Source organism: Rhinoderma darwinii, chromosome 2 (genome assembly GCF_050947455.1).
Source record: "Rhinoderma darwinii isolate aRhiDar2 chromosome 2, aRhiDar2.hap1, whole genome shotgun sequence".
Classification (NCBI taxonomy): Eukaryota; Metazoa; Chordata; class Amphibia; order Anura; family Rhinodermatidae; genus Rhinoderma; species Rhinoderma darwinii.
In genome coordinates, this window is record NC_134688.1 from 47,794,491 (window position 1) to 47,817,546 (window position 23,056).

Consider the following 23,056-nt stretch of genomic DNA (forward strand, 5'->3'; position numbering starts at 1 on the left):
TAAAAAAGGTGTATGTGTATTTTTTTTATTTTATTTAATATTACTTTATGTTTTTACTTTATTTTTAAACTTTAATGTACAGGCATATATCTATATGCCAGTACATTAGCCTGTGGACGGATAGCACACAGGCAGTTGTTAGGACATACCTCAGTATGCCCTGACAACAGGAAATATGGTAAGACAGCCCTGGGCTGTCTGCCCATATATGGTATGTCCCTCAATCGCGTCACAGGGATTCCTGTGATGCGATCCAAGGGGCATCCCCCCTTCTCATTTACCCCTGAATGCTGCAGTCCGCTGTGATCGCAGCCTTCAGCGGAATAGCGGCGGAGATGAGGGGTTTCTGTGATCTCCGCCGTTAAAGAGCGGGGCTGCGGCTGTATAATACAGCCATTGCCCCGCTCCTGACATTAAGTGCGCGCGCGGTCAGCATGAGGTGATGCGGCCTGGACTACACTAATGAGCGGTGGTTCGGGCACTGAAGACAGAACATTGGGGGTGTTTTGTAGTGCGCCCGCCATGTTCTATCTTCAGTGCCGGCGCTCATTAGTGCAGCACTGGCCGCATTGCATCATCCTGACGGCGCGCACTTGTCAGGACACAGGAGCAGGGCAATGGCTGTATTACACATCCGCAGCCCCGCTCTCATACATACATGTGTTACAATACTGAGCTGTGCCGCCGCACAGCTTAGTATCGAAATACATTAAATAACGGTATCGAACCATTTGGGGGTGCATGGTATCGAAACAGTATTGAAGTTTCTATGCATCGTGCATTCCTAGTTTGCTTATGAGGAGTGTATCTACACACATTTGTAAATAGATATAAATATATAAAACACTTCCTTTACAGTTCTGGTGCTGTATATATGTACTGAGCTTTTAATAAATGACTTTTTATTAAAAATTATTTTTACTTTTGGAGATACAGCTGCTCTGTATTTTCTACACAGAGAAGCTGTATCGTTCGCTATAAAGCGGACCTGACAGGTTCAGTATCAGCGGGTCCGGCGTGTCTCTGACACGCAGGATCCACCTGTAATCAATCATATCTAAGTTATGAGAGACACGCAGGATCCGCTGTCACTGAACCCGTCAGTCACGCGGACCTGACGGGAACAGGATTTAGTGCTAGATATAGCTGCTATTTATAGAGAATACAGAGCAGCTGTATCTCAAAAAGTAAAAATAATTTTTTATAAATACTATTTAGAAAGTTACACTAAACACAGACTGACATTTTATATATATATATATATATATATATATATATATATATATATATATCTATCTCTATATTGCCTTTAAAGGGTTTACTTGGCCTTGAGGTTATGTTCACGCACAGCAGATTTTAAAGCTTCTGACCTCTTTAGGGTCTCAAATTAATCAAAGAACTGCCTGTGTACAATCAGTAACAGGCTAATGTACTGGCATATAGATCTATGCCAATACATTAGTTACAAAATAAAAATCTATACCTTTATGGGAAAAAAAAAAGTTACATTAATGTTAAAAAAATGAATGTTAAATAAAAAAAAAGTAATAAAACACACAGAAATACAATTTTTTTTTCAATAAATAAACTTTTTCAAATATAAGTCCCAAAACATGAAATAATATAGACAAATTTGGTATCACCAAGACCGTAACAACCTGAACAACAAATGTGTAAAATTATTTATGATGATCGGTGTAAAAAAAACCTGCTTTTTTTCTGCATTTTCGCCAAAATAAAAATTTAGATAAATTAAACGATGATGTATTTGTACCAAAAAATGCTACAAACATAAAGTACAACTCGTCCCGCAAAAAACAAAGTCTCATACAACTACGTCGTACAAAAAATAAAAGTTATGAGCGTCGGGATGCAGAGGGAAATGTAAAAAAATTGTTCTGTCCTCAAGGCCAAAATTGGTTCAATCCATTTTTTCCCATTGAATATCTCTGCATGTAAACACAGGGAACATCCTGATAAAGGCTTGTGGTAGTAAGTGATAAATTATTTTATATAAATCGTCTCTAGTGATCTCCCCCTCCTGATATAACATGACCACACAGTGCCCCCTCATTCAGTACAGAGGGCACGGACACGTCTATAATAAAAATACTGTGAGGTAATATGCGGCCTTGTTTATTTGGCTGTAGATTTTTTCACATTATATTTTGCAATGCGTGAGGAGAAATTGTACGCACATCCTTCTAACTTGCCCTAGCAACACACAATCCAATAGAACACTATGCTGCCCACTGCAGTACGCCGAGCACGCTGTCTCATTTTCACCAGATTGGAGTTAGTCAATATTTTACGTCTCTCGTCCCCACTACGAGTCATTTTACCTACGACAATTAAGTGTCGGAACCGCTTGTGGTCTACTAAAACATGGCCGACGCTCTATCTTACAACGTCTCGCTGGGTGGAGTCAGTTTGACGACCGAGCGTATGGCCTCTTGCAATCCAAACGTCGCGAAAGGATCTGGATGCGTGACGTCATCACCCGTTGGAAATTTTCACGTCGCCATTTTGAAGCTGCAAGTCCGATTTGCGTGGAGACAGCTCTCTGGTTAGATTTACCGCAGTCGCCTCTGTTGTAAGATGGCAATGGCGAACAGAAACCTCAAGCAAGTGCGCATTGAGAAAAACAACAATGGAAGCAACAGCGGTGGAATGGTTTCTACTCCAAAGCAGCAAATGGTGCCGCCAGGGAAGAATAACAAACGCAGTCTGGATATGTCTGAGGGGGACCCGTCTCTTATGCCTCCTAAAATGGACGAGGGGGAAGAGGAACGGGGGGTGACCATTGATATCAAGAGCTTTCTGAAGCCTGGGGAGAAGAGTTACACACAACGTTGCCGGTTATTCGTGGGCAACCTGCCGACCGACATAACGGAGGAGGATTTTAAGAAGCTGTTCGATAAGTATGGCGAGCCCAGCGAGGTGTTTATCAACCGGGACCGAGGCTTCGGCTTCATCCGACTGGTAGGTGATTCTCTGAGCTGCATTGTGACGCGTCTCCTGCAGCCGCAACTTGTATTCATGTGATTAACCCTTTATTCGAAAAGTGAACAGAAATGATGAAAAAAAATGCTTACATTTTGATAGAAATGTAAAAATGTGCAAAATTGATGTTGCAAAATGCGTCAAATTTGACAGGAAAAAAAATAGCGCCGCATGCTGTTGTTTTTCCTGTCAAAACAATAGACATTATTAGTCAATGAGGTCCATCAGGCGCCGGAGGTCTCTATTGTACAGCGAATCTTTAGTGGTTTCCGTTCATAATGGAAGCCACAACACAAGTGTGAAGGTAGCCTTATTGATCCCAGCAAATTAGGGCTCGTCCACACGTAGCGGAATTACAGACGAAAAATACGCAGCAGAATACAGTAGCCGCATCGTCGATGAAATTTGTTAAATCTCATCCACTTGCTTTGTGAAAATTTAGACCAGATATTGACCTGCGGTGTGTATTTTTCGTACCGCAGTAAGTCAATTCCTGTTGCGAAATGTTGGCAATATTTTCTGCAGTAAACCGCAGGAAATAGTGTGTTTTTTTTCCACAGCGGAATGTCTATTTTCAGCGGAATTGCTGCAGAAATTTTCTGCAGCAGCTCCGTTCTGTGTGGACTGAACTCAGTGGGAAGGTGGAGGCTGTGCACACATCTTCGTTGTTAGGGGAAAATTGCACAGCATGCGGTATTATTTTGTCCGGTAAAATGAGTGACATCACGGCCCTAATAAAGTCGATGGGTGCCATTGGAGCTTGTCATGCCGCTGATCAGTCACTGCCATCGTTTTTGTTGGAAATGACTGACGCGCATATATATATATCATTTTGGAAGAGAAAAGCAGCACTTGGTGACTGTATAGGTTGGTGCTATGTGAACCTGACCTTGATCCAAACGGTCCTATAGACATGTGAAGAAATGATCGCAGCGCTCCAATAGGTTGTCAAACAAAAATGTGGTTTATTCCATGTTTCAGAGGATAAGCTACGTTTCTGTTCTCACAGGACCTTTTTCAAGCTGAAGTGACATGAAAAGCAGGGTTTTTATACCCATGTGCAAACAAAGCATAATCAGCAGTGATCGACATACAAGCATATAAAAAAGGCCAACATTTGGCTAAGGCCCCATGCACACGAACGTAAAAACGCCCGTAATTACGGGCACATAGACTTCTATTGGCCACGGGTACCTTCCCGTTTTCTTACAGGAAGGTGCCCGTGCCGTCGAAAAATATAGAACATGTCCTATTTTAGGCCGTAATTACGGCACGGGCAGGCCCATAGAAGTCTATGGGGCTGCCGTAATTACGGGTGGCTACGTGTGTGCACCCGTAATTACGGGAGCATTGCTAGGCGACGTCAGTAAATAGTCACTGTCCAGGGTGCTGAAAGAGTTAAACGATCGGCAGTAACTCTTTCAGCACCCTGGACAGTGGCTACCGATCACAATATAGATAAAGATGTAAAAAAAAGACGTTCATACTTACCCAGAACTCCCTGCTTCTTCCTCCAGTCCGGCCTCCTGGGATGACGTTACAGCCCATGTGACCGCTGCAGTGGTCACATGGACTGCCGCGTCATCCAGGGAGGTTGGACTGGATGTCAAGAGAGGGACGCGTCACCAAGACAACGGCCGGTGTAAGTATGAATTTCTTTTACTTTTATTACGGAAAGGGCTGTCCCTTCTCTCTATCCTGCACTGATAGAGAGAAGGGGCTGCCGATTACTGCAGTGTAATTTTGCAGCGAAAATGTGGCCGTAAATACGGGTGACACCGGATCCGTATTTACGGGCACGGGTCCGTAAATACTGGTGCAATACGGGTCGAATACGTGTGACCAAGGACCCGTGTTTACGCCAGTATTTACGGGAGGACAAAAATACGTTCGTGTGCGTGAGGCCTAAGGCCTCATGCACGCGACCGTAGCCGTGTGCACGGCCGTGATTTTCGGGTCGGCCGGCTGCGGACTGTAAGCGGACTGTCAGCCGCAGGCCGCCCGCAATCGCGGGACATGCACATGGCTGCCGCCATTGATTTCAATGAGCCCGGACTGCAGAATCGGGCCGTAATAGGACATGCCCGTTCTTTCTGCGGTCCGGGCTCCCGGGCCGTGCAAGGACCACAAAAACTACGGTCGTGTGCATGGCCCCATAGAAAAGAATGGGGCCGCAATTCTCCCGTGGATTTTCCGGGGAATTGCGGCCGCAAAAACACGATCGTGTGCATGGGGCCTAACACAAATGTAAAAAAGTGCACAGCACCATATAACAAATTACAAACAGTTAATGCATAAAGTGGATATAAAAATTCTGTTACAAAACAGTGTGTTTAACCCCTTCCCTCTTTAGCCACTTTTGACCTTCCTAACACAGCCTCATTTTTCAAATCTGACATGTTTCACTTTATGTGGTAATAACTCCGGAATGCTTCTACCTATCCAAGCGATTCTGAGATTGTTTTCTCGTGACACATTGGACTTTGTTACTGGCAAAATTTGCCCGATACATTCAGTATTTAATCGTGAAAAACACCAAAATGTAGCGAAAAATTAGCATTTTTCTCAATTTAAATGTATCTGCTTGTAAGACAGGCAGTAATACCACACAAAAATGTTGCTAACTAACATCCCCCATATGTCTACTTTAGTTTAGCATAGTTTTTTGAACATCCTTTTATTTTTCTATGACCTCACAAGGCTTAGAACTTTAGCAGCAATTTCTCACATTTTCAAGAAAATTTCAAAATGCTATTTTTACAGGGGCCGGTTCAGTTGTGAAGTGGCTTTGAGGTCCTTAGATATTAGAAACCCCCAATAAGTCACCCCATTTTAAAAACTGCACCCCTCAAAGTATTCAAAACAGCATTTAGAAAATGTCTTAACCCTTTAGACATTGCGCAGGAATTAAGGCAAAGTAGAGGTGAAATTTACAAAGTTCATTATTTTTTTCCAGAAGTTCATTTTGAATCCATTTTTTTTGTACCACTGAAGGTTTTACCAGAGAAACGCAACTCCATATTTATTGCCCAGGTTCTGCCGTTTTAGGAAATATCCCACATGTGGCTCTAGTGTGCTACTGGACTGAAGCACCGGCCTCCGAAGCAAAAGTAGCACCTAGTGGATTTTGGGCCTCCTTTTTATTAGAATATATTTTAGGCACCATGTCCGCTTTGAAGAGGTCTTCTGGAACTAAAACAGTGGAAACCCCCAAAAAGTGACCCCATTTGGAAAACTACACCCCTCGAGGAATTTATTTAGGGGTGTAGCAAGCATTTTGACCCGCCAGTTTTTTTGCAAAACTTTTTGGAACTAGGCCATGAAAATGAAAATCAAATTTTTTTCAAATAAAATGTAGGTTTAGCAAATTTTTTTTTCATTTCCAAAAGAACTAAAGTTGAAAAAGCACCATAAAATTTGTAAAGAAATTTCTCCCGAGTAAAACAATACCCCACATGTGATAATAAACGGCTGTTTGGACACACGGCGAGGCTGAGAAGGGAAAGAGCGCCATTTGGCTTTTGGAACTCAAATTTAGCAGGAATGGTTTGCGGAGGCCATGTCGCATTTGCAAAGCCCCTGAGGGGACAAAACAGTGGAAACCCCCAACAAGTTACCCCATTGTGGAAACTACGCCCCATGAGGAAATTATCTAGGGGTACAGTGAGCAGTTTGACCCCACAGGTGTTTAACAGAACTTATTGGAAGCAGGCCGTAAAAATGAAAATCGACGTTTTTTTTTTCATTTCCACAAGGATTGAAGGAGAAAAAGCACAGCAACATTTGTAAAGCAATTTCTCCCGAGTAAAACAATAACCCACATCTGGTCATAAACGGCTTTTTGGACACACGGTATGGCTCAGAATGGAAGGAGCACCATTTGGATTTTGGAATGGTTTCTGGGCGCCATTGTTTGCACATGGGTATAAAAACCCTGCTTTTCATGTCATTTCAGCTTGAAAAAGGTCCTGTGAGGACTGAAACGTAAACCACATTTTTGTTTGACATCAACATATTGCACGCACGCACGCACGCACACACACACACACACACACACACAATCTGATGTGTAATCTACATCTGTCACAGTGTTTACCCGTCATTACATACGGTGAGGATGGAACGTTGCTGAAGTTGGTCTCTTAGGGCATTCCCACACGTGGCGGATTTCCTCCGCAACTGTCCGCATCAATGCCGCACAGAATCTGCGTTGTAGATTCTGCGGCGGATCTGCCCAAAATGTGCAGTAAATTGATGCGGACTAGCTGCTGCGGACTGCGGTCAAAGTGCTTCCCTTCTCTCTATCAGTGCAGGATAGAGAGAAGGGCCAGCACTTTCCCTAGTGAAAGTAAACGAATTTCATACTTACCGGCCGTTGTCTTGGTGACGCGTCCCTCTTTCGGCATCCAGCCCGACCTCCCTGGATGACGCGGCAGTCCATGTGACCGCTGCAGCCTGTGATTGGCTGCAGCCGTCACTTAGACTGAAACGTCATCCTGGGAAGCCGGACTGGAGACAGAAGCAGGGAGTTCTCGGTAAGTATGAACTTCTATTTTTTTGACAGGTTGCTGTATATTGGGATCGGTAGTCACTGTCCAGGGTGCAGAAACGGTTACTGCCGATCGCTTAATTCTTTCAGCACCCTGGACAGTGACTATTTACTGACGTCTCCTAGCAACGCTCCCGTAATTACGGGAGCCCCATTGACTTCCTCAGTCTGGCTGTAGACCTAGAAATACATAGGTCCAGCCAGAATGAAGAAATGTCATGTCAAAAAAGCAAGACGCATCCGCAGCACATATAACATTTTCATGACAGCTGCGGAATTTAGAATCTCCATTGAAGTCAATGGAGAAATTCCGCCATGAGTCCGCCACAACTCCGCAACAGCCCTAGCATGCTGCGGACACCAAATTCCGCTCCGCAGCCTATGCGCCGCAGTGGAATTTTACGCATCGTCTAAACGAACACTGCTAAATAAAAGTGGAAGTCAATGGACAAACGGCTCCGCTGCGGATTAACGCTGCGGAGTGTCCGCTGCGGAATTCAAGAGGAATTCCGCCACGTGTGGCTTTGCCCTTATTCTTCCAGTTTCTTATTAAAGGGGAAGTATTTATATTTTTTTCTCGGTTAGTAACGATAAAGAAGTTATTTTATTAATTACAATGATCCGGGTGCATTGAGGAGAATAAAGTAGAAAACAGCCCAAAATAATAAATAATGGGCATCAAAGTGGGCAACCAAGATTGTTATTTAAATGGTTAAATGACTTTGGGCCACTAATCTAAGGGTATGAGCACACAAAATCAAAAACGTCTGAAAATACGGAGCTGTTTTCAAGGGAAAACAGCTCCTGATTTGGAGACTTTTTTTCTTATTCAAAGTCGCGTCTTTAACGGCTGTTTTTCTATAGTCTATAAAAAATGGCTCCAAAAACGGCTGAAAAAGTGACATGCACTTTTTTGCGGCCATGTTTTACGTTTTAAAAAAGGCCCATCGTAGCGGAATGCCGTTTTTCCCATTGAAATCAATGGGCAGATGTTTGGAGGCATTCTGCTCCCGATTTTTCGGGCCGTTTACAGCCCGAAAAACGGTTGAAAATACTGCGTGTGAACATACCCTAACACTGCCAACTTACAGACACAGATGACCTGCATCAAATTTAAGTGGTTCTGGGCATACAAGCTGGCATCAAAATATTCAGACACTGATTTGCATAAGTAACGGGTTTTTTCAAAGGGTTAAATGACTTTGGGCCACTAATCTAACACTGCCAACACGCTGATAATGTCCTGATATCAAATTCAGGTTGGCCCAAAGTGGTTCTGGGCATAAAAGCTGGCGTCAAAGTGGGCAAACAAACATGTCCGCTCACTTAGATGTCAGCTTTTATGTCCAGAGCCACTTTGGGCCAACCTGGACTATCAGTGTTGGCAGCGTTAGATTACGAACCCATAGTCATTTAACCCTTTAATTTTCCCATTTTTGTTCTTATTTATTTATTTTGGGCTACATTCAACTTTATTCTCCTCAGGGCACCCTTATCATTATTATTTATTAATACAATAAATCCTTAATTACTGAACCGGAGAAGAATAAAAATACTTTCCTCTTGATTAAGTAACTGGAAGAAAAAGGAAGCAACTTGAGTATCGTGAGGATAGATGCATTACAATATAGATACAATTGTGTGCAAAGCATGACATCAATGGGATCTGTTATATTTGTCACAAAAGGTGGACTGAAACGTAGGCTATGCCCACCTGAATTTACTTTCTACGTTACGTGGCTGGTTGTGCCCCCAGGCAATACTTGAGTTTGAAGATTACACTTTTTTCTTTATTAATTATTATTGTTTGCACTCGGACATTGATATTATTTCTGTATAAATTCGACACCTGACGGAACATTTTATGTTGGCACATTGAGTCCTGCACAGCTCTGTAGTACAGAGCCAGATAGGCTGCTGTACCACCTCTGTGCCATGTGTATGACGTGTGTATGTGTATATATTATAATATAATATTTTTTTTAACACAGTATATACAAATGATAGATCTGAAAACAAAGTATACAGACTGCATCATTTTCAAACATATTATTATTTTTTTTTACTTTTGTGGAACAATATAAATGAAAGGACAGTCATGCCCCCTATTTGACCTGGTATGCGATTTATACGTGTTAGTCTATAGTATTACAGTGCAGTAGTACAGCAAACCTGTAAAAATATAAAGCCATGGCAGTTTTCAAGTACATTGACTCCCTATGACCGTGATACGTCAGTCCCTGTACACACCTTCACTTCTGTGCACTTCAGTTTTCCCAAAGTGCCCTTAAAGAGACTCTGTCACCACATTATAAGTGCCCTATCTTGTACATGTGATCGGAGATGTAATGTAGATTACAGCAGTGTTTTTTATTTAGAAAAACGATAGTTTTTGACGGAGTTATGACCTATATTGGCTTTATGCTAATGAGTTTCTCAATTAACAACTGGGCGTGTTTTACTATATGACCAATCAGCGTCATACACTTCTCTCCATTCATTTACACTGCAGAGAGCGATATAGCTACATCGCTATGTGCAGCCACATAAACACACTGTAACATTACTGAAGTGTCCGGACAATGAATATACCTCCAGCCAGGGTGTCATGTGTATTCATTCTCCTGACCACTTCTGTAGAGTCTGTGATTTACAGCACAGCAGACGTAGTCTCGCGAGATTACGCTGTAAACTGTCATTCACAGCGAGATCGTGCTGTAAATCACACAGACGCTACAGAAGTGGTCAGGAGAATGAATACACATCACGTCCTGGCTGGAGGTAATGTATATTCATTGTCAGGACACTGCAGTAATGTTAGTGTGTTTATGTGACTGCAAATAGCGATATAGCTATATCGCTATCTGCAGTGTAAATGAATGGGGAGAAGTGTATGACGCTGATTGGTCACTGTCATACACTCCTCTGTACAACGCCCACTTGGTCATATAGTAAAACATGTACCACAGAGAAATAATTAAGAGCCTTTGACGCCAATGTGTGTGTGTGTGTGTGTGTGTGTGTGTGTGTGTGTGTGTGTGTGTGTGTGTGTGTGTATATATATATATATGTGTTTTAATTTATATTACACAAACACCATAAATAGTTAAAATAACATAGAGACGACTCTAGTATAATGAGTGGAGACCGCACCAAATACTGTTACTACCTATCATCTAGGGGTAGCCATATAAATATTTAAGTAGACATCTAGTTCCAAATCATCATAGCACTAATACACCATCTCTCAGAAATAAGAAAGAGCAATATCTGCATAGGTAGGAGGTTGTAAGCCAGAAAAGGTGCAGTACATATCATAGCAAATAGTGATTTGATCAAAAATGACCATTAGGTCACAAGCTTACCCATAGGTAGAGTCAATAAGTAGAGAAAGGTAGTGTCCGCTCCGCTGCATAGACCCCAGACGCGGCTTCTTCGGGGTTAAACCACCATTGACGGCCCGCTACATGATAGTGGGCAGCGATGGTTGCTATGGCAACCGGAGGCCTAATAATGGTGTCCGGCTATGCCATCTACTGAAGCCTAGTGGGTCCTGAGTCAGGACCCATTATGCTTGCTGTCAGCGAGTAGCTGACAGCTCTAACACACTGCACTACGCATGTAGTGCAGTCTGTTAGAATAGCGATCAGCGTCTAGTGCCTTCAAGTCCCCTAGTGCGACAAAGTAAAAAAGGTTGTGTAAAAATTTAAGTTTTAAAAGTCAAAATCCCTCTTTTTCCCTTATCAGTCCCTTATTATGAAATACAAATAAACTATACATAATTGCGATCGCTGCGTCCGTAACGGCCTGAACTACAAAAGTATTTTGTCTATCCCGCACTGTGAACGCCATAAAATAAATTAATAAAACCATACTAGAATCACAATTTTTTTGGTCTCTTCACCTCCCAAAAGATGGAATAAAAAGAGATCAATAAGTCGCATGTACCTAAATATGGTACTGATCGAAACTAAAGTTTGTTACGCAAAAAACAAGTCCTCGCACTGTTTTCTTGATGGCAAAAATAAAACTGTTATGGCTCTTAGAATAAGGCAAAACAAAAAGTTAATTATTTTTTTATGAAAAGTATTTTGTGCAAACGCCATTCGACATTAACCCCTTCAGGACCCAGCCTGTTTTGGCCTTGGTCGATAAATGCAGTATTTATTTGTAAAAAACACAAATTTAGAGAAAATGTGCAAAAAATTGCATTTTTCTAAATTTGGATGTATCTGCTTGCAAAACAAATATTAATACCACACACAATAGTTACTAATTAACATTTCCCATATGTCTACTTTGTTTGCATAGTTTTTTGAACGTCCTTTTATTTTTCTAGGACGTTGCAAGGCTTAGAACTTTAGCAACAATTTCTCATATTTTCAAGAAATTTCCGAAACCTATTTTTTCATGGGCCAGTTCATTTCTGAAGTGGCTTTGAGGGCCTTATATATTAGAAACGCCCCATTTTAAAAACTGCACCCCTCATAGTATTCAAAACCGCATTAAGAAAGTTTCTTAACCCTTTAGGCGTTTCACAGGAATTAAAGCAAAGTAGAGGTGTAATTTACAAATGTAATTTTTTTCATTTGTAATAGAAAAATTTCTATAACACAGAAGGTGTTACATGAGAAACGCAACTCAATATTTATTGCCCAGATTCTGCAGTATTTAGAAATATCCCACATGTGGCCCTAGTGTCCTACTGGACTGAAACACCGGCCTCAGAAGCAAAGAAGCACCTAGTGGATTTTGAAGCCTCCTTTTTATTACAATATATTTTAGGCTCCATGTCTGGTTTGAAGAGGTCTTGTGGTGACTAAACAGTGGAAACCCCCAAAAAGTGACCCCATTTTGGAAACTACAGCCCTCAAGGAATTTATCTAGTTGTATATTGAGCATTTTAACCCCACAGGTGTTTTGCTGAATTTATTGTAATTTGTCTGTGAAAATGAAAATCGACATTTCTTCTGACGAAACATAAACATTTTACATTTTTGCAAGGAATAAAGGAGAAAAAGCGCCCCAACATTTGTAAAGAAATTTCTCCTGTTTACGGCAATACCCCATATGTGGTCATAGACTTATGTTTGAACACATTACAGCCCTCAGAAGGGAAGGAGCGCCATTTGGCTTTTGGAGCTCAAATTTTGCTATAATGGTTTTCGGTGCCATGTCGCATTTGCAAAGCCCTGGAGGGACCACGACAGCGGAAACGCCCCTAAAAGTGACATTCACTATCAGAATCCAAGAGAGCAAATGCCTCTTAAGCGGTATCACTTGCGTGCCATTTGTTTTACATATTTATTTTTTTTAACACATTTTTGTGCGCTAAGACACAAATGTTTTACAAAAGTGTAAAATAAAAGATTTTTTTTTCCTATAATAAGTCTCTTATTATAGGAAAAAAATGAAACCGTTAAAAAACAGTACACATATTTGGTATCGCCATGTTCGTAACGAACCAATCTATAACATTATATTGTTGTTTTTTTACCACACGGTGAACGCCACAAAAAAAACAAACTAAAAACCATGCCAGAATCACTATTTTTTGGTGACCACCCCTCCCAAAATATAGAATAAAAAGTGATCAAAAAGTCGCGTGTACCCGAAAATAGTACCAATAAAAACTACAACCCGTCCCGCAAAAAACAAGCCCTTAGGCCTCGTGCACACTTACATCACCGTTTTCATGGCCGCTTTTGACGGGTCCGTGAACCCGTTTTAGCGGCCGTGTGGTTTCCGTTTCCGTGCGCCGAGCATGGTACTGTCCAGGGTGCTGAAAGAGTTAATGGGCTGCACTGATCGGCGGTAACTTTCAGCACCCTGGACAGTACCACGCTCGGCGCGCGGAAAATACAATTTTAATGTAATAAAAAAATAAGTTCATACTTACATTCCTCCTGTCCGGCCTCCAGCGATGACGTTCAATCCATGTCGCCTCTGCAGCCAATCACAGGCCGCTTCGGCCTCTGCAGCCAATCACAGGCCGCCGCGTCACAAAAGAAGGTCGGACTGGAGGAAGAAGAGGGACTCGTCACCAAGACAACGACCGGGTACGTATGAAATGCTTTTTATTTTATTTTTAATCAGCAGCCTCTTTTCTCTATCAGTTATTGATAGAGACAAGTGGCTGCCGATTAGTGTAATAGTTTTCTAATGTTTTTCTGCCCGCCCGGCGGTTGCTAGGCAACGGCTCCGTCATACACGCCTTCCGTGTGCCTTCAGTTTTTTCGACGGCCCCATTGACTTGCATGGGCCTCACGGTCACGGAATACCGGACCAAAGTAGGACATGCTCTACTTTGGATCGGAAAAGAGCAACGGGACCGTCAAAAAAACTGTAGTGTGCATGGCCCCATTGAAATGAATGGGTTCAGGGTGCTATCAGTGACAAAAACGGATAGCACCCTGAAGGAAAAAACTGAAGTGTGCATGAAGCCTTACACCGCTTTTTTGACTGAAAAATAAAAAAGTTACGGCTCTCAGAATATGGTGACACAGAAAATAAATTATTTTATAAAGTGATTTTATTGTGCAAACGCTGCAAAACATAAAAAAACTATATACATATGATATCGCCGTAATCGTACCGACCCGCAGAATAAAGTACAATTGTCATTTATAGCGCATTATGATTGCCGTAAGAAATAAAGAATTTAAAACGCCAAAATCACTGTTTTTGGCCACCAAAGCTCTAAATAAAATGTAATAAAAAGTGATAAAAAATGTGCATCTACCAAAAAATGGTACCAATAAAAACTACAGCTCGTCCTGCCAAAAATAAGCCCTCACACCGCTCCATTCATGGAAAAATAAAAAAGTTATGGCGTTTGGAAGGCGGGGAGTGAAAAACTAAAATGGAAAAGCAAAAAAGGATCAGTCCTGCAAAGGTTAATTAATTTCTATTAAAGAAATAAATTATTACCACGTGGGGTATTGTCATACTCGGGAGAGATTGCGTTACAAATTTAGGGCGACTTTTTCTCCTTCATCCCTTGTGAAAATGAAAAAATTCAAAATTTTAGTGTTTATATTAATTTTCACAGCCTAATTCTACTAAATTCTGCAATAGACCTGTGTGGTATAAATGCTTACTATACCCCTAGAAAAATTCCTTGAGGGGTCTAGTTTCCAAAATTGGGTCACTTTTGGGGTGTTTCCACTATATTTTGTTCCCTCCAGGGGGTTGCAATCGCGACATGGCACTAAAAACCAATCCAGCAAAATCTGTGCTCCAAAATCCAAATGGCGCTCCCTCCCTTCTGAGCGCTGCCGTGGGTCCAAAAAGCACTTTATTACCACATATGGGGTATTTCCGTAATCGGGAGAAGATGCTTTACAAATGTTGGGGTGAATTTTCTTCTTTATTCCTTGTAAATATTAAAAATGTCTGTTATTTCAGAAAAAAAGTAGACTCCAATAAATATAGCAAAATACCTGTGGGGTCAAAGTGCTAACTATACCACTAGATAAATTCCTTGAGCGGTCTAGTTTCCAAAATGGGGTCACTTTTGGGGAGTTTCCACTGTTTTGTCACCACAAGACCTCTTCAAACTCGACATGGTGCCTAAAATATAATCTAAAAATAAGCAGGCCCCAAAATCCACTAGGTGTTCCTTTGCTTCTGAGGCCGATGTTTCAGTCCATTACCGCACTAGGGCCATATATGGGATATTCCTTCAAACTACAGGACCTGGGCAATAAATATTGAGTTGTATTTCTCTGGTAGAACCTTCTGCGTTACACATTTTATTTTATTACAAATGAATTTTGGCAAAAAAAGGAGAAATTTGTCAATTTCCCCTCTACTTTGCTTTATTTCCTGTGAAACGCCTAAAGGGTTAAAATACTTTCTGAATGCTGTTTTGAATACTTTGAGGGGTGCAGTTTTTAAAATGGGGTAATTTATTGGGGTATTCTAATATATAAAGCCCTCAAAACTACTTCAGAACTGAACTGGCCTTGTGAAATTTTCTTGAAAATGTGAGAAATTGCTGCTAAAGTTCTAAGCCTTGTAACGTCCTAGAAAAATAGAAGGATGTTAAAAAAAACTATGCAAATATAAAGTACACATATGGGAAATGGTAACTAGTGACTATTTTGTGTGGTATTACTATCTCTTTTACAATTCAGATACATTTAAATTTAGAAAAATGCACACGTTTGCAAATTTTCTCTAAATTTTGGTGTTTTTCACGAATAAATATTGAATTTATCGACCACATTTTTCCACTATCATAAAGTACAATATGTCACGAGAAAACAATCTCAGAATCGCTTGGATAGGTAAAAGCATTCCGGAGTTATTACCACATAAAGTGACACATGTCAGATTTGAAAAAATCAGCTGTGCCACAAGGCCAAAACAGGCTGCTTCCTAAAGGGGTTAAAAATAGAATAAAATCTGATCAAAAAGTCGCATGCACCCCATGAAAACTACAATGAATTCCTCAAGGGGTTTAGTTTCCAAAATTGGGTCACTTTTAAGGGGTTTCCCCTGTACTGGGTCATCAGAAGCTCTGCAAATGCGACATGGCGCTCAGAAACCAATCCAGCAAAATCTACATGCCAAATAGCGCCCCTGCCTTTCTGATCCCTGCTGTTTGTCCAACCAGTAGTTTGACCACATATGGGGTATTGATGTCATCGGGAGAAATTGCTTTACAAATGTTGGAGCTTTTTCTCCTTTATTCCTTGTCCAAATTAAAAATTCGTACCTTTTATCGGAAAAATGTGATTTTCAATTGCACAGCCTAATAACACAAAATGCAGCAGAAAAACTGTGGGATCTAAATGCCCACTATACCCCTCGATAAGTTTCTTGAGGGGTGTAGTTAGCCAAATAGGGTCACTTTTGGGGGGTTTCCACTGTTTTGGCACCACAAGACCTCTTCAAACCAGACATGGTGCCTAATAAAAAGGAGGACTCAAAATCCACTAGGTGCACTTTTGCTTCTGAGGCCGGAGCTTCAGTCCATTAGCGCACTAGGGCCACATGTGGGATATTTCTCAAAACTGAAGAATCTGGGCAGTATTGAGTTGCGTTTCTCTGGTAAAACCTTCTGTTTTACAGAAAATATGGAATAAAAGGATTTTCTGACAAAAAAAATTAAGCTTGTAAATTTCACCTACTTTGCTTTAAATTACTGTGAAACACCTAAAGGGTTAATAAACTTTCTAAATGCTGGTTTGCATACTTTGAGGTGTCTAGTTTCTAAAATGGGGTGGTTGTTAGGGTTTTATAATATATAGTATCCTCAAAGCCACTTCAGACCTGAACTGGTACATAAAAAAAAAGAGGCTTTTGAAATTTTATTCAAAATGAAAAATTGCTGCATATGTTCTAAGCCTTGTGACGTCCTAGAAAGAAAAATGTTCAAAAAGTGATGCCAACATATAGTAGACATATGGGAAATGTGAAAACTAGTAACTATTTTGGGTGGTATAACCCTCTGTTCTTAATTTAAATGCATCTGCTTTTAAGACCATTTCTATTTTTTTTTCATTTTTTTTCATTTTGATATTTTTCACAAATAAACACTGAATATATCGACAAAACTTTACCACAAACATAAAGCTCAATGTCTCACGAGAAAACAATCTCAGAATCGCTTGGATAGGTATAAGCATTCTAAAGTTATTACCACATAAAGTGAGACGTGTCATATCTTAAAAATGGGCTCTGAGCCTTAAAGAGGCTCTGTCACCAGATTTTGCAACCCCTATCTGCTATTGCAGCAGATCGGCGCTGCAATGTAGATTACAGTAACGTTTTTATTTTTAAAAAACGAGCATTTTTGGCCAAGTTATGACCATTTTTGTATTTATGCAAATGAGGCTTGCAAAAGTCCAAGTGGGCGTGTTTAAAGTAAAAGTCCAACTGGGCGTGTATTATGTGCGTACATCGGGGCGTTTTTACTACTTTTACTAGCTGGGCGTTCTGACGAGAAGTATCATCCACTTCTCTTCAGAACGCCCAGCTTCTGGCAGTGCAGATCTGTGACGTCACTCACTTCCTGCCCCAGGTCCTGCATCGTGTCGGCCACATCGGCACCAGAGGCTACAGTTGATTCTGCAGCAGCATCAGTGTTTGCAGGTAAGTAGCTACATCGACTTACCTGCAAACGCTGATGCTGCTGCAGAATCATCTGTAGCCTCTGGTGCCGATGTGTCCTCGCTCGTCCGACACGATGCAGGACCTGTGAGTGACGTCACAGCGTGATCTCTCGAGAACACGGCTGTGTCTGCACTGCCAGAAGCTGGGCGTTCTGAAGAGAAGTGGATGATACTTCTCGTCAGAACGCCCAGCTAGTAAAAGTAGTAAAAACGCCCCGATGTACGCACATAATACACGCCCAGTTGTACTTTTACTTTTCAACACGCCCAGTTGTACTTTTGCAAGCCTCATTTGCATAAATACAAAAATGGTTATAACTTGGCCAAAAATGCTCGTTTTTTTAAAAATAAAAACGTTACTGTTATCTACATTGCAGCGCCGATCTGCAATAGCAGATAGGGGTTGCAAAATCTGGTGACAGAGCCTCTTTAACTGCTGCCGCATACGGAGATAATGGATATTCCCAGAATCAACAATTATAACCTATCCACAGGAAAAGCCGATGCATTTCCATATGCAGATTGGCCCCATTGAATTGAATCCACATGTATATTGTGTGAAAAATCTTTGGATTTTTCTACCTCTAAATCATGTGAACATAGCTTAACTCACTGGTTGCTAAAAGTTATCACAACTGAGGACACTTGCATTAAAAAAGAACTACTGTACATAATGGTTATTATATTTTTTTTTTTTCTAGGAATCCAGAACACTAGCTGAAATAGCAAAAGCAGAACTTGATGGCATGGTACTCAAAAACAGGCCACTCCGTATCCGATTTGCTACCCATGGGGCAGCGTTGACCGTTAAAAATCTGTCTCCTGTCGTTTCAAATGAGCTCCTTGAAGAAGCTTTTTCCATGTTTGGGTCGGTTGAGAGAGCAGTTGTTATAGTGGATGATCGTGGCAGAGCAACGGGCAAGGGTTTTGTGGAGTTTGCAGCAAAGCCCCCAGCACGGAAAGCTCTTGAGAGATGCACAGAAGGAGCGTTTATACTGACAACGTAAGTGGTTTTAGCCTTATTCTGTACTTAACCCCTTCCTGACATTTGCCGTATGGATACGTCATGGAAAGCTACTGCTTCCCGCATTTTGCCGTATCCATACGACAAGAGGTGGACCCCAGCTCAGAAGCAGAGTCGGTGCCGCTGTCAGCGGTATCTTACAGCTGACATCTGGCTGTAATGGCGGGGACCGAAATTGGCTTAGATCCCCGCCATTGTCTCTTTAAATGCATCGCTCAAACGCGATCGCTGCATTTAAGCTGTTTGCAGCTCATCGAATCCCCAGAAATGAAATTACTGGCGTTCCGGTGGCTGCAATGGCAACCGGAGGCCTAATACTGGCCTCCCGGTCTGCCTAGCACGGAAAACTTCCAGCCCCCGCCCGGTGTAAGGGCCTGAAAGGGTTCCATGGCTGATGGCAAGATGGCGCCGGCTCAGGAGCTGAGCCGGCGTCATCAGCGGTGGATGTCAGCTGTATGTTACAGCTGACATCCACCTGTAACGGCAGAAACCGGAGCTAGCTCTAATTGCTGCCATTAACCCCTTCGATGCAGCGATCGCTGCGTCTTAGAGGTTGCTAGCAGATCACCAGCCCTGCCGTGCAATCAGGGCTGCCGATGCTGCTATGGCAACAGGAGACCTAACAATGGCCTCCTGTCTGTCTTCCATTATGGAAGCTGATTAGGCGCCGGGAGGCGAAGCCTAATCGGCTTGCTGTCAGTGAGTGACTGACAGATCTAATACATTGCACGACATAGTATTAGAAAAAACAAAAAACTGACAGTTGGACCTTCAAGTCCCCTAAGTTTTAAAACCTATAATAAAAGTTTAAAGTAATAAAATAAAACACACTTGCCCTGTTCGCTTATCAAGTGCCTTATTATTGAAAAAAATAAATAAACCATTCATATTTGGTATTGCCACATCCGTAACCACCTGAACTATAAAAATATTATGTTATTTATTCCACGCGGTGAACGGCGTAAAAAAAACAAACTGTAAAAATCTATACCAGAATTTCTGTTTTTGGTCTCTTTGCCCTACAAATATTGGAATAAAAAGTGATCAAAAAGTCGCATGTATCTAAAATCGTACCTATAAAAACTATAGCTTGTCCCACAAATAACAAGCCCTCATACTGTTTCGTCGACGAAAAAATAAAGTTATGGTTCTCTCAACTCGGCGACAGAAAAAATACATTCTTTTTACAAAAGTAATTTTATTGTGCAAAAAGTTGTAAAACATAAAAAAGTGCTGTAAATTAGGTATCGCGGGAATCGTACTGACCCACAGAGTAAAGGTAACATGTAATTTATAACGCATGGTGAGCAATGTATGAAAAAAAAACTATGCCAGAATTGCAGTTTTTTTGGTCCCTTGCCTATCAAAAAATAGGATAAAAAGTGATCAAAAAGTCGCATGTACCCAAAAATGATAAGCGGCGTTTAACTGTGCAGGGTGTCTTCCCTGCTTACCGTGTTGCCGATCAGCAGCCCATTGCCGCTGAATTTGGCAATCAACCCCTTAGATGCGGCGGTCGATTGCGATCGCCACATTTAAGAGGTTTAGAGCAGATCCGGCTGCCTACCGCATGACCTAGGTAGTGTCATGTATTCTAGCAGCGATCAGCGCTGCAAGTCTTCAGGTCCCCTAGTAGGACAAGTAAAAAGATCATAAAAGTGTCAAAATAAAAGTTAGAAGTTACATAAACAAAAAATGCGCTCTTTCGTATAAGTCTTTTAGTATAGGGAAAAAATTAACACGTTAAAAAAAGTACACATATAATCTATAATTATTATTTTTCCCGCACGATGAACACCGCATAAAAAATAAGTAAAAAACATTGCCAGGGTCACTATTTTTTTGGTCACCACCCCTCCCAAAATATAGAATGATAAGTGATCAAAAAGTCACATGTACCCCAAAATGGTACCAATAAAAACTACAGCTATCAAAAAATAAAATTAGTTAAGGCTCCAATAAGTCAGGAAATGAAAAATGTGCAGTTGTGCCGGCTAGGGATGCACGGTGCATCGAAACTTCGATACTGTTTCGATACTGTGCATCCCTAAACGGTTCGATACCGCTATTTCCTGTATTTCGATACTGAGCTGCGCAGCCGCACAGCTCAGTATAGTAATACATGAATGTATGGGAGCGTGGCTGCGGCTGTGTAATTCAGCCACAGCCCCGCTCCTGAGTCAAGACATGTGCGCGGGGTCAGGATGATGCGATGCGGCCAACGCTGCATTAATGAGCGGCGGCACTGGAGACAGAACATGGTGGGCGCACTACAAAACACCCCCATGTTCTGTCTCCAGTGCCTGAACTGCCGCTCATTAGTGCAGCGCCGGCCGCACCTCCTCATGCTGACCGCGCACGCACTTCCTGTCAGGAGCGGGGCTATGGCTGTATTACACAGCTGCAGCCCCGCTCTATAACGGCGGAGATCAGAGAAACCTCTCATCTCCGCCGCTATTCCCCTGAATGCTGCGATCATACCTGTGACGCGATCATACCATATATGGGCAGACAGCCCAGGGTCTATTGACGGACCCCAGGGCTGTCTTACCATATTTCTCGTTGTTAGGGCATACCCAAGTATGTCCTAACAACTGCCTGTGTGCTATCTGTCCACAGGTTAATGTACTGGCATATATCTGATATATGTCAGTAAATTAAAGTTTAAAAACAAAGTATTGTTAAATTTAAAAAAAAATCCACATTCACCTTTTTTACAATAAACATTAAAATAAGTCTCCATACATAAAATATACACATTCAGTATTGGCGTGCACAACAATTTTTTTGCATCATTTATGATGTGTACGCTGTAAAAAAATGAAATAAACACGTCTTTCATTCACTTATTAATGTGAGGTGTGATGAATTTAACCTCCATGTTCCTCACATTAATAGTAATTAACCCCATCATGTACCTCGCACATTAACCCATTATGACTGAGAAACCTGATGGGATTAATTACTATTAATGTGAGGCGCGTTCAAAATTCATCACACGTCGTTCCTCACCTCAGAAAACGGAAGAATTTTTCTTTTATTACTGTTGGCAAAAGTATCGAAATTGGTATCGAAATCGCAATACTAAACGAAGTATCGGTATCGAAGTCCAAATTCTGGTATCGTGACATCCCTAGTGCCGGCCCAAGGGGAACATTTCTTCTGTTTCAAGAGGCGAATTATCAAGGCCCTAAAATTAGGGAACCAGGAAGGGTAGGGCAGGGCCCAAACATATCTGCTGGAAGCGAGGGGGCCCGTATTCTACCAAGACAACACTTCCCAGCAAAATTCCCCAAACTGCAAAGGTGCGGAGTGTGGACCAAAAGGCGGATAAGGAATGACATTTATCAGTGCGACACCGGCCTGTGCAGAAAGGATTGTGTCACAGCGTAACACACACCTATGGATTATTTTATTGTTTTGTTTTTTTTTAACCCAATTATTATACTGCCTGTCTATGCCCCGATGTACTATGCCCGGCTTACATATGCCCCCACATTATAAACGGAAACACCAGCAATATTCAAACAAATCTACTACCAAGCAAAATCTGCCCTCCAAAAGCCAAATGGTGCTCCTTCCCCTCTGAGCACAATCTGGGCACCACATATTGGCATATCTATGGAATAAAAAATCCCATTTTCACTCTGCAACGTCGAGTGAACACTAATTTCTGCAAAACACCTGCAGGGTTAAGATGCTCACTACACGCCTAGGTGAATACCTTGAGGTGTAGTTTCCAAAATGGGGTCACTTGTCCCCCACAAGTTTCTACTATTTTGATCCCTCAGGGGCTTTGCAAATGCGACATGACCTCCGCAAACCATTCCTCCTAAATTTGAGCACCAAAAGCCAAATAGCGCTCTTTCCCTTCTGAGCCCTGCTGTGTGTCCAAACAGCCGTTTATGACCACATGTGGAGTATTGTTTTACTTGGGAGAAATTGCTTTACAAATTATGTGGTGCTTTTTTCCCTTTAGTCCCTGTGGAATGAAAAAAATTAGCTAAACCTACATTTGGGGTCAAAATACTCACTATACCCCTAGATAATTTCCTTGGTGTGTAGTTTCCCAAATGGGGTCACTTTTGGGGGATTTCCACTGTTTAGGCACCACAACACCTCTTCAAACCTGACATGGTGCCTAAAATATATTCTAATAAAAAGAAGGCCCCAAAATCCTCTAGGTGCTCCTTTGCTTCTGAGGCCTGTGCTTCAGTCCATTACCACACATGGGGTACATGTGGGATGTTTTCTAAATCAGAACTTGGGCAATAAATATTGAGTTGCGTTTCTCTGGTAAAACTTTCTGTGTTACAAAAAAAATTGATTCAAAATGAATTTCTACAAAAAGAAATGAAA

At 41.6% G+C, this 23,056-nt stretch overlaps 1 protein-coding gene across 5 annotated transcripts in view; it reads left to right on the top strand.

Annotated features, from left to right (window-relative positions):
• Positions 1-2,489: 2,489 nt before the first annotated feature.
• PSPC1 (paraspeckle component 1) overlaps positions 2,490-23,056 on the top strand; it is a 121,172-nt gene continuing 100,605 nt past the window's right edge. For 3 of the 5 annotated variants that reach the window (XM_075851614.1, XM_075851616.1, XM_075851615.1), the window contains exons 1-2: positions 2,491-2,982; positions 18,375-18,676. In XM_075851614.1, coding sequence (XP_075707729.1) covers positions 2,599-2,982; positions 18,375-18,676 — 686 coding nt within the window. In that variant the 5' untranslated portion in view covers positions 2,491-2,598. Of the gene's footprint in view, positions 2,983-18,374; positions 18,677-23,056 lie in introns of all 5 variants that reach the window. The other 2 variants (XM_075851613.1, XM_075851612.1) reach the window with 1 other exon arrangement.